This window comes from Taudactylus pleione, unplaced genomic scaffold, assembly GCF_031769625.1.
Source record: "Taudactylus pleione unplaced genomic scaffold, aTauple2 ptg000329l, whole genome shotgun sequence".
Classification (NCBI taxonomy): domain Eukaryota; kingdom Metazoa; phylum Chordata; class Amphibia; order Anura; family Myobatrachidae; genus Taudactylus; species Taudactylus pleione.
The window spans coordinates 11,228,774-11,241,352 of record NW_028284730.1 but is presented as its reverse complement, the minus strand read 5'-3'; the positions used below and the strand labels follow the sequence as shown (position 1 = coordinate 11,241,352).

The following is a 12,579-nucleotide window of genomic DNA, read 5'->3' as shown; positions in this document are numbered from 1 at the left end:
ACTTCATTAGAAGCCAACGCTGAGAACTGGGGGCCATGCTCTGCATAGCATTAATCAGAGGATCCCCTCTCTGCAGGGAGGAGCGATGTTCTGCAGAGATTAAAGGAAGGGGATGATGTAAACAGTGAATGCCAGAGAGAGGAACACTGTGGCAGCTGGGCACTAATGGAATGCTGACCAGGGAAATGGGGCAGTGATTAACCCATTGACTGCTGGCCATCTGCAGAGCATCACCCACACAGATGGTAATATCTGGACTATCATCTCATTAACAGTCCCACATGGATATGAGAACTGGAAGTATGGACTCAGAAGGCCATCTCTAATTATAATCCATGCTTGCAAACACTGGCACTTACTTTTTCCTGATAACTCTTCTCCCATCAGCTGGTGGTACATTCCTGGCTCATCTGTTAGTGCTCACACCCCCCTCCCAATATCTGATGCTGCACAACTGTTCCCCTCTTCCCTGGGCAACTGAGAAAGCAGTTTCCCTAAGTGCTGGCTTAGCAAAGTTACCAAATTGAATTTTGTCCCCTCAGTGACTGAATAGCAAAAGCCACTTCCTCAGGGGGAGAGGTGAAGGGGAGGGAAAGCCACAGGCACTTGGGGCGAGTGGATGGCAAAGCTGTGAGAGATGGTAAAGGAGGGGGGTGGAGAAGGAACTGAGAGGAGCTGGGAAACAAATAGAAGCGACCGGGAGTGATACCGGAAGAGACAGTAATAATAAGTTATTATAATAAGTTATGAAAAATGTAGAGGCAATATTATACATACACACTGAATAGGGAAAACGACAAGGGCGTGAATTGCATTCAGTGGTATGTGAAGGGGTGCACAAGGTCGGTGCCAGAGACAAAGCTTCAGGCTAGTGCCATCCCAAAAAAGCCCATTTCCACCTTTGTATCGGTGTTCCCTGCTGATAGTTGTGTCTCCTTACTAGCCTCATATTTGTTATTGAAGTTTTTTTTTGTTATATTTAAATGTTTACAATGTACAGGGATTGTAGTTTATTGAAAAGAAAAAGTAAACATATTACGTCAGAGACATCCTCAATTTTTGTGCTAACCATCTGAGAATACTGACATGGTCATCATTTTGACATCCAGCATGTCAACACTGTTGAAATGTTGACCTTTTCTCCAGGTTGTCATCATAACATTCAACATTCTCTTGTCTCTGTAAATGGTGACATGGTGAATGTAGACAATCTAACAGCATCTCCAGCTAGACAGCCTAGAGTCAGACATCACAGGTTGCCTGCTGATGGGTGAGCTATGGATGGAGGCCAGGTGACTACCCCTCCTATTACCATTCTAGCAAGGAGTCACTATCTAAACCCCTGACTCACAGAAACCCCACCACTCTGGCAACTGGACCAAGGATTTTAAAAAACGGCATTACCATGCCAACAGGAATCTCCATCTCAGAACTGTTTCGGCTCGAGGTAGCAGCTCCTGTTGGATTGGTCATGTATAACACTCTGAATCATTGTACATTTAGCTCTTCTTGACTTTTTCACTTTGTGAACATGCCAACATTGGGGTGACTTTGGAGTTGGTCCCTAGGGCACTGGTAGATGAGCAAGATGTGTGGCTCAGCAGCTGGATGGTCACCCTGGGAAGTTCCTATAGGGTAGGGTTGTTTAGTAGAAGAGCTGTGATTTCTGAGTGCGTTTTGTACAGTAATGCCAGTAAAGTGTTTTGTACAGTAACGCCAGTAAAGTGTTTTGTACAGTAACGCCAGTAAAGTGTTTTGTACAGTAACGCCAGTAAAGTGTTTTGTACAGTAAAGCCTGTTTGCGCTTGTAACCAACTGTTTGCATAAGTAATTTAAAAATCCTAGAGATACTAAGATGACACATAAGGCTGCCTCTGGACAAACCAGATAGCTGACAGGGTAAAACAACATAACGGTTACCCAGTACCCTGACAGCCTGCACATACCAAGTTTTGTAGCATTAGCGGATTGTTGTCTGTGTGCTTTGTAGTAACTTGTCTCCTATACCAAAGGTAGCCGTGCTGTGATGGTGGTGCTTTCTGCATGGATATTTAATCTAATTTATCCAATGTGTAGAATCCTATACTGACTTTATTTCGTCTCTCAATTGAAACTCTGTTTTTTTGCAATCATCATGATTCCTGCATGTCTCTCTAGGCACATTTCATAAATAGTAATATGTTGTTTGTGTGAATGCATGTGTGGGCATTGGTCCACAATGTAAACATGGTGATAGGTCCAGTTTAAAATGATCTGGTTCTGGAAACTTTGTGATGAACAAGAACATGTCCGTATCTGGGTTTCCTGTGAAGTCAGTGTCATTTACTGATTTATTACATGTTTACTGTCTAATGCAACATGCACCCCAATCTATCTCCTGTGTAGCTCAGACCAGCCTCACTCTCTCTGGGTCTCCATCTGCCTCCTGGCCACCGCACACAGACTGTATCAAAGCTAATGAGCAGTGCATTGCTGACCAGTCCTGCAGCTCAAGATACCGTACTCTCCGACAGTGTCTAGCTGGGAGAGACCGCGATGTTCTGCTGTCCAGCTCAGAGTGCAAGACTGCCCTGGAGGTTCTCCAGGAGAGCCCCCTCTACATGTGCCGCTGCCAGAGAGGAATGAGGAAGGAGCTCCTGTGCCTACAGGTGTACTGGGGAATGCATGCTGGCCTGACAGAGGGTGAGTACATATTGACATTGGTCTAGAAACTAACCAATCAGAACCTTCTTTTGTAATACTAATTGTGTGCTGTTCTTGAACCTTGACTCTCATCCTGACCAAGGCCAAGTTACAGTGGATGATGGGAAATGTAATTCAGTAGCGTTCAAAGGGATGCCAAAACTTGTGTTAGCGAACAGTGGCTTCATTAGCTAGTTTCCACCAATTGGCAAACCCAATCTCCAGGGAAATGCTCTTACTGTCCAAAGGAACACTCCCTCTTACAGGGCTCTATTTATTAACATTATTTTTACTAAAATAAAGTGAAAAAGGGTGTTTTCACACCCTTTTCACATTATTTTAGTTTCACCTGTATTTATTACAGGGCAATTGGAGTAGAATTAGTAAAATTCTACTCCAACCCCCAGTATCACTTATTTTTAGTAAAGCAGATCGCATTTCCCATAATTGTAATGGGAAATGTGATCTGTGTGCAAGTTACTAAAAATAAATTGTAAAAAAATACCGGGGGAAGCCCTGTGATAATAACGCCACCTGGAGGTGGCGTTATCCAGGGTCTCCCCCGGTTACCGGGCTCCCACTCTGCTCTAACGGGGAGAACAGAGACGGGAGCCGGTACCAGTAATCAGCTATGTGGTCTAAGCAGACCGCAAGCTGATTGCTGTAAAAAAAAGAAAAAAAAAATTAAACATTTTTTTTTTCACTTACCTGAATCCAGGGACCGGTGATCGGGCCTCCGGTGATGGCTCCTCTCCGGTCAGCTGGTCTCCCACAGTGCACTGGGGCCCGGTCATCAGGTGATCGGGCCCCAGTGCAGTATGGGAGATCACCTGATCGGGAAGCCCGGAGAAGACCACCGGAGGCCAGGAGGATGCAGGTAAGTGTAATGAAGGGAGGGGGGGTCGCGGGGGGGGGAGGGGGGGTCGTGGGGGTCCGCGATCGCGGGGGGCGGGGCTTAGCGTCGGTGGGGGGGGTAGTAGCGGTGGTCGGTCGGCGCATGCGCGTGCTCTTAGTCGCGGTATTTTTTCCGAAAATACCGCGACTAGAGTGCGGATGGGATCCGCAGGGACAGAGCTTTATCGCAAGCTCTGTCCCTGCAAGGGATTTATAGTAAATCCCTGTGATATTACCTGAATTCGCAATGCGAATTCACTCGGTAATATCACACTACAATCCGCATTCAATATGCGGATTGTAGTAAATAGAGCCCTAAGAAACTTACCATAACACTTGATCCAGCCCTTCCATCAAATCTGATGAAGACCATAGTAAAGGATAAGGTACATTGAGTGACGCACTATATGCAGTTTAATTGTATCATGGGTGCTTGTGCACCTGGATAAGAAGAGAGAAGGCCAGAAACACCTGGGTCTCAGTTAGTATTTGCATCTGATCACAGCTTCTGATGATATTGATCAAATCCCGGATACACAACAGGCTCTAAGATCCTCTTACCACACCCAGCGCTGTAATTTCATTGGCTGGCGTGTCCCTGTTGGCCAGTCTTTCAGATTGTTATGACAAACTAGTGTCTGTGTGTTGGCGTTTTTCCTGAGGCTGGTGCTGGATTATCCAACCATTGAAGAATTAGTTTCCACATGACTGTTCAAAGCACCCTACAGTATTTAAACCCGTTACTTGCCTCTGCTCATTGTCAGTTCAACTTTTACCTTACCAGTTCTTATTTCTTACCAGTTCTGGGCTCCTGTATCAACAGCTCCATCTCCTGATTACAGTTTGTTTGCTGCATCTACAAATCATCTTCAATTCTCTGAAGTATTATAAGCAAAAAAAAGAAGTGAGATGCAATGATCTGCACAAGTATAGTGTAGAAAATAAATATGTGGTTGAAAAAAACCCTATTATTTAAGTTAAATGGCTCTTAGCAGTATACCTTATCATTTGCAGGGGGTGCTATCACAGACATCAGTTACAATAACCTTTGTAGGAGGACTAGGAAGGCTAGAAAACAACTCTCGTTGATGCACAAGTTTAAAATATAACTTTTATTATGATCATTAAAAGTGAGTTACAGACTGTAACTCACTTTTAAAGATCATAATAAAAGTTATATTTTAAACTTGTGTGTCAACGAGAGACGTTTTCTAGCCTTCCTAAGTCTCTGAAGTATCCATACTGCAAAGTATCTTCAGTTCCAATCTGCAAACCTGCACAGTTCCACACTGCTCTCCACCAGCCTGCATATACCAGCGGGCAGCTACAGCCTGCATATACCAGCGGGCAGCTACACCATGCATATACCAGCGGGCAGCTACAGCCTGCATATACCAGCGGGCAGCTACAGCCTGCATATACCAGCGGGCAGCTACAGCCTGCATATACCAGTGGGCAGCTACAGCCTGCATATACCAGCGGGCAGCTACACCATGCATATACCAGCAAGCAGCTACAGCCTGCATATACCAGCAAGCAGCTACAGCCTGCATATACCAGCAAGCAGCTACAGCCTGCATATACCAGCTGGCAGCTACAGCCTGCATATACCACCTGGCAGCTACAGCCTGCATATACCAGCTGGCAACTACAGCCTGCATATACCAACAAGCAGCTACAGCCTGCATATACCAGCAAGCAGCTACAGCCTGCATATACCAGCAAGCAGCTACAGCCTGCATATACCAGCAAGCAGCTACAGCCTGCATATACCAGCATACAGCTACAGCCTGCATATACCAGCGGGCAGCTACAGCCTGCATATACCAGCGGGCAGCTACAGCCTGCATATATCAGCGGGCAGCTACACCATGCATATACCAGCTGGCAGCTACAGCTTGCATATACCAGCGAGCAGCTACAGCCTGCATATACCAGCTGGCAGCTACAGTCTGCCTATACCAGCTGGTAGCTACAGCCTGCATATACCAGCTGGTAGCTACAGCCTGCATATACCAGCTGGCAGCTACAGCCTGCATTTACCAGCTGGCAGCTACAGCCTGCATATACCAGCGGGCAGTTCCAGTTGCAGCTTGCATACATACCAATGTGTGCAGAACCAACTACAGTCCGCTAAACATACGTGCAGTACCTGTCATAGCCTGCAGGCTATCTGCATTATATACAGACATCATCAGCGTGCACATATCTATAGTGTGTACTATTTGGAGTTTTGGACTGAACTCACTTCCAGTGTTCCTGACACCCCAGATATATTTTGCACCACTCATACCTCCGTGTACCTAACACAGCCAGCAGTCTCCAGCACTCAATACTATTACTATCTGCACATATCTCTGGTGTGTATTTTGCTGACTAAACTTATTCCTCTGGGTTCCTGACACACCACCTATACTGTGCACTAATATATCTGTGTTCTAGGCTTCATTTAGTGTTACCTCCATAGCAGGGTAGCATACCAGGGCCTCAGCCTAGTATTAAACTTTTCCCTTCCTGTTCAGTTTTTGCTTTGGTAGAACTATTTGTGGAAGAGCCTGACACGACCACCTCATGTCAATCACTTCAGCACTAACCTGTCTAGCTCAGTGCTCCTAGTTACCAGTCTAAACAATTCAGATTCTGACAATCCCATTTCTAGTGGGTTTCAGTATAGTGATGTGTAGTCACCCCCACGTGTCCTGGTTTCTCCAGGGCAATGCTATTTTGGGACATGAAAATCTTTACATTAATATGCTTATTTTTAAAGCATACAATGTCCTAATTCATTAACATTAAACCGGTTGCCTAGAATAAATTTTTTTATAACTATATTACTGCAATTGTTACCCACCAATAATGGGGTGGCTTGTCCAGGGCCATAGAGAGCTGGCCCGGGCTCCATTACTCTGGAGGAGCGTGACCTAATTGTGGGAGGCGTGGCCATGCCCCCCTTAGAAAAAATGTAAAAAGAACTATTCCATGGCACTGCGCGCTGAGGTGGGGGGGCGTTGTGAGACCCTCGGCCAGGGGCAAATCACACTGATCGTGGTCCTCCACCCCTGCACAGGCAGAGGAAAGGAGACTGCTGCTGTTACTCTGCGACAGCAGTCTCCCTGGTCCCACTGCAGCGCAGCACACAGCAGTATGTGCTTGACTGCTGACAGGTAAGAGGGAGGGGAGGGGGGCAGCGTTTTGGACCCAGGACCCCACCGGGCCCCTTCAGCAAGCCTGTGCCCACTCCCATCCCTCTCTGCACCCCTGGGCTCGTCCTTATGGACTCTAAATTCTAATGCCCATATTCATCAATATTATTTTTATGAAAATATTGTGAACATGGGTGCCTTCACACCCTTTTCTCATTATTTTAGTTTCACCTAAATGTAGTTAAGGACAATTGTAGGAGAATTCGAAAAATTTCCCCAAGCCCCGATTATCACTTTTTTTTTTGGTAAACAGATTACATTTCCCGTAATTGTAATCGGAAATGCGATCTGCTTTGATTTACTAAATTTGAATTGTAAAAAAAAGCCCTGTAATAATGACGCCACCTGGAGATGGCGTTATTAGGGCTTTCCACGTTTCTCGTGATCCTGCTCTGCTCTGATCGGCAGAGCCGGCACCTGTAATCAGCCTTGTGTGTCTAAATAGACCACAAGCTGATTACAGTAAAAAAAATATATATATATTTAAAAAAAAAAAAAAAATAAACACACACTTACCTGCACCCAGGGAACCGGTGATTAGTGATCCGGTGAGCTCCTCTGTGGCACCGGTCATCTGATCGCTGTGTCCCCAGCACTGTACTTGTGCTGTAAACTGAGATGCCGATCACAGGTAAGTGTCAGCATTGTGGGTGGGGGGGATTTGTGTGGGGGGCCCAGGGGGGGAATGGGTTGCAAGGGTGGGGGTCATGGTGGTCATCCGCGGTCACACTCTCAGGGTATTTTTTGTGAAAATTAAAACCCTGAAAGTACCCTGAGAAATGCGGGGGAGAGATTCATAGGGGCAGAGCATCCTCACAAGCTCTGTCCCTGCATGCGATATTTGATATATCCTTGCAGTGTATTCCAGTATAGCATTGCGAGTTTGGGTGAATTTATCACATCCCATCCGCTTCTGAGATTGGATGTGGTCAGTCAGTCATTGCTGTTAGGGTTGCCTACTCATCTCTTTACTGACAAATATAAATTATACATGCTCTGTGGCTAATTAAATCCAGATAAAATGCTGACTGAATTCAATTATAATCTGTATAATGCATATGTGTCCGTAAAACAACGATAAATCACAAACCCTGATGGCAGATGACCCCGGGACTCGTATTTCAGACCTGTGAGGGACTGTAGCATGTTAGAATACCGTATAGTACAGTACAGAATATAAGGGAGAATGGATGGGCATCACTTACAGTACATTACAGTAAAGGGAATGTTGCAGACCAGGAACATGATGAGTGTTGTAAAAGACTGTATGAATTTTGTCTTCCCAGGGGATGAGTTTTATGAGTCTTCCCCATATGAATCAGTGACCTCACGTTTATCTGACATTTTCCGCGTGGCGTCGATTAACTCCGGTGAGTGACAGTGAGCAGCCTCACACAAAGCAGACAGTCACATGGTGGTGTAGGTCATATTTACGTCCAAATGTACAAATATAATAAACAAGTGAAAGGGCCAAAATGACACACAGTTACACCATTTACGCACACAATGCACTGGTGGCACAGTGGAAAGGGAAAAGACAGAAACACAAAGGACTAAAATAACTAGACCATCATAAATGAGTAATGCAAAAAAATAAATCCTAATTATCTGTCTCAAAATGGGTCCCCACAGCACGGCTATTATAGAAAAAGAACACTGTATGGCACTCAGACATTGCAGTATGAAAGATTTCTAGGTCAAATTACCATATAAATGGCGTATGAATTTATGTAACTCTGTGCAAACAAAGTAGCGTCCTTCCCCAGGGAATTTCACCTGACACCCTTAGAGGGTTGTGGATAGATCCCCTTCAGTTGATGTACCCTGATGTCATTAGTTACTATCCAAGTGGACATAGAGTGGGAATTGTAACCTGTGGCAAGTGAAGTGAGCCCGCGTGGGTACAAATTTGTACTACTGGTGGCCAGATACTACAGTGGAGACAAAATAACGGCACTGTCAGGGCATGGAACTGCACTTCCACCCTCACTCCATGTCACGTCCGGTACATCTATCGAAGGGGATCCATGGGCAAACATAGGGGGGGGGGGTTTCTGGTTGCCTGGAAACCCCCCTTTCCCAGGCCACAGCATGACCACAATAGAGATAGTAATATAATAGAATTTTACTAGTGCTGCATGTTCTTCTCAATACCGCAAATGAAATAATTAGCACCACCTGTGGATCTTTTAACATTTGTTAGCCAGTAATAAATACACCTGTGCACAACTAGGAGATCTTGAAAACATGCATTGTTATGCAGGGCATACACTATACAATTATCTGTCAGTTATCTGTCTAATCTGGCTGGTTGGAATGAAAACCTGGTAATGTATGGGAGCAAATGACAGTTGATCATATGGTTTTAAACACTGGAAAAAGGACAAAAAACAATTGTTCAAATTGGTTAAATTCATGTGTTTTAACCAATTTGTCTGAACGACCATTTTTGTCTGTTTTCCAGTGTTTGTGAGCAAATGGTCGACTGTCATTTGCTCCCATACATTATCAGGTTTTCATTCCAACCAGCCAGATTGGACAGATATCTGACAGATAATTGTATAGTGTATGCCCAGCATTAGGGGTGCACTGCTAGAGACCAATATGTACATATTTGCCCAGGGTAGTCCTGGGTTCTTCTGCTGCTCCCCCAGACTCATGAACTTACTCCCATGCTCTGGAATGGTGCCCATATCAGAAATAAAAACATTCAGCTCAGGCAGGATGGCCCTACTGCCGCATATAATGGCTTACTGTGATCGCTGGTCCTGTATATGCTGGGATTATGACATACTTTGTATGACGCATATTAAAACTGGTTAAATGCTAATTATACTCTATTCATGGACTGACCACACTCACTCTAAAATCAAGCATTTCAAAACCCCCCTCTAGAAATCCTGCGTTTGCCACTGGGATCTATACACAACCACCTAGATATAGAAAATAAAGTGTTTTCCCTTTAGCACTACAGTATGTGAGTTTAATGAATTATGGCCCATTGTCTTTGTCTGCTATGTGAATGTGTATGTATCCCACAGGTACAGAACCAGCCACCTTTAAGCAGAATGCCTGCCTGAACGCCGCCAAGTTCTGCAATGTGAACGACACATGCAAGAATTTACGCTCCACTTTCATTTCCATCTGCAACCCATCGGCAGCTGAGCAGTGTACCCGTCGCAAGTGCCACAAGAACCTCCGCAACTTCCTGGAGCGCATTCCTGCAAATCTGACCTACCCGCTCCTCTTCTGCCCCTGCGCAGATAAGCCTTGCGCTGAACGGCGACGGCAAACTACGGTGCCGAGCTGCTCCTTCAACCGCCCTGAAGTTCCTAACTGCCTGGAGATGTGGGCCACCTGTAGGCAGGACCATCTGTGCAGGTAACATCGCTTCTGGTACATATTCTAAACATGTAACAGTAATTGCAATATCTACAAACTCAGACCTCTGTCATGACTATTTAAAATAAGAGAATGATAGAGCTTATGGTGATGGTTTTATACCTAACAGGTAGCTGCAGGTGACATCATTCTCTTTGCATTAACTGAGGGAATACAGGGGCCACATATACATTAATTACAGTGATAATTCTGTTCTCTTAGGGACCCATTTACAGGTGGAAGCATAAGAGCTCCGAGCCTACATAGAGAAATAATGCACATAAAGAAAGCGCATTTAGGGCCTGATTCAGAGCTGGACGCTATTTGCGGACGCTCGTTCAGAAAAAGGGGCTGGCTATTTAAATTGAGCGCTCGTTCTTTGCGGTCTGTTGACGCCTCTATGTCTGAGCGAGCGAACGAAACATGCGCTCGCTATTTTGTAAAGACGCCCCTTGGCCGCTCACATCATACGTCATCTCCGCTATTTATTAGATTAATCGAGTACATCGAAAAGGCGTATGAACTGCTCGCTATTCTTGTGGTAGCATTTTCCTACCGCAATCATGCGAGCAGTTCATGCTAAAAGACAACCAAGTGACTTGGTCGATGACGCTGCTTTGTTAATTATGCACACCCTTAAAACGCCCGTTTTGACCGTTTGGCACGCCTGCGTTCGTATCTCCACTTCCCGTTTTCAAGCACCTTCCCCTGTTACCACCCACAAACGCCTCATCCTGTCACTCAAATTAGCAGGCATTCGCTATTTTGCGAGCACACGATTTCCGACCGCACTGACTGGTTCGCGCATGCGTATTACAACCCATACGCATACGCAGATGTGCGAACATCGCTCGGAGCGAACGAGCGGCCGCTTACGAGCGGCTCTGAATCAGGCCCTTATATCATTATACATGATATATCAAGAGGTATCCAGTGCAGAAACAGTAACATTTGCACCAGGTATACAGCAGGCGTAATGTACTTATGCCCCATTATAGCACATCTAGAGAGTGGTGTGCCCAAGTGCAAATATATACTTTGCCCTCCTCCACCCCAAACCTTTCTTCCCACACTTTCCAAAGTCTCTATTTCTTCCCACAAATTCCATAGTTTCTCCCCCAACCCATATATCTGCTTTAGAGAAATCAGACTATGAGGGTCTATTGGCCTAGAAGAGTGATAAAGTGGAGAGTCATAAAGTACCAATCAACCAGCTCCTAACTGTCACTTTAAAAGTTGTGTTTGAAAAATGACAATTAGGAGCGGATTGGTTGGTACTTTATCACTCTTCACTTTATCACTTTTCAAGGCTTGTTACATCTCCCCCATAGATGTACTAAGCCTATGCAGAGATAAAATACCAATTAATCAGCTCCTAACTATCAATTTACAGGCTGTGTCTGAAAAGTGACAGCTAGGAGCTGATTGGTTGGTACTTTATCTCTGTCTACTTTATCTCTCGCCAAGACTTAGTACATAGATCCTTTAAATAGCTATTTATCTGAGCACCCTGCTCAGACAACGTGAGCGGAGGGTAGAAGGCGAATCCGGGGCAGAAGAGCTAGAGGAGAGGGCCGGCCAGGAACGCAGAGAGAATAACAGCACGGTTGGCCTGGGGCTCAGTCAGCACAGATGATCCTGACCAGAAACTACTTCACTGCGAATCAGCAGCAGCTCCCACCCAGGATCATCGGTGATGACAGTACCAACGTATCACGTGTATGGCAGCCCTGGCGGCGGGGAATCGATGCAAGTTAGGGGAAGAGGTAGCATATAGATGTCACAGTGTTTGTAGTAAATGGGAAAATCCCATTGCTCTATTTGTAAATAACATAATAATGTAATTTAGAATATTGTCTTGACAGTTATTCATAAATTCTTAAGTTGTATTTGCAATATAAAATAAAATGAAACACAAATACGACGGCTCTTTTTTTTTGCTCAATAAAAATTATTAAAAAAATAAAATACAACATACAAATACAACAAAAATTAAATGTTATCAAATACAAACATCTATTGTTTTCCCGTTACAAATTAGATGGTGATTTTCTTTCCTGCAGCAGCCCAAATGGAAATCAATGAAATAATGCAAGTAGATGGCTATTGAACCAGCCATAATTCAGATGACTTAAGTACTGAAGGGCTCAATATACCATCAGCCAATTAGAAGTGGCTAGTAAGTCCTGCTAATAATATGAAAAAACAAATACCAATTACTGCGCAATAAACCAAAAGCAAGCTGCCAGTGAAACAAACTCGGGAAAGATCACCCATTCCCTAAAGTTAGATATTGAAGAACATAAAAATTGTCCACTTAGGTGTTAAAGCTGATAGGAACATGCATAAGAAATCCAAATGGTGGATCTGAGGGTTATATTTGATGAGAGTTAGGGGACATCGTCTTTAATAAATGTGT

General features: G+C 44.6%; 1 protein-coding gene across 1 annotated transcript in view; it reads left to right on the top strand.

Annotated features, from left to right (window-relative positions):
- Positions 1 to 12,579, top strand: part of GFRA2 (GDNF family receptor alpha 2) — a 49,895-nt gene that overhangs the window by 23,449 nt on the left and 13,867 nt on the right. Inside the window, exons 2-4 of the mRNA XM_088443251.1 lie at positions 2,386 to 2,682; positions 8,066 to 8,149; positions 9,821 to 10,160. Coding sequence (XP_088299377.1) covers positions 2,386 to 2,682; positions 8,066 to 8,149; positions 9,821 to 10,160 — 721 coding nt within the window. The remainder of the gene's footprint in view (positions 1 to 2,385; positions 2,683 to 8,065; positions 8,150 to 9,820; positions 10,161 to 12,579) is intronic.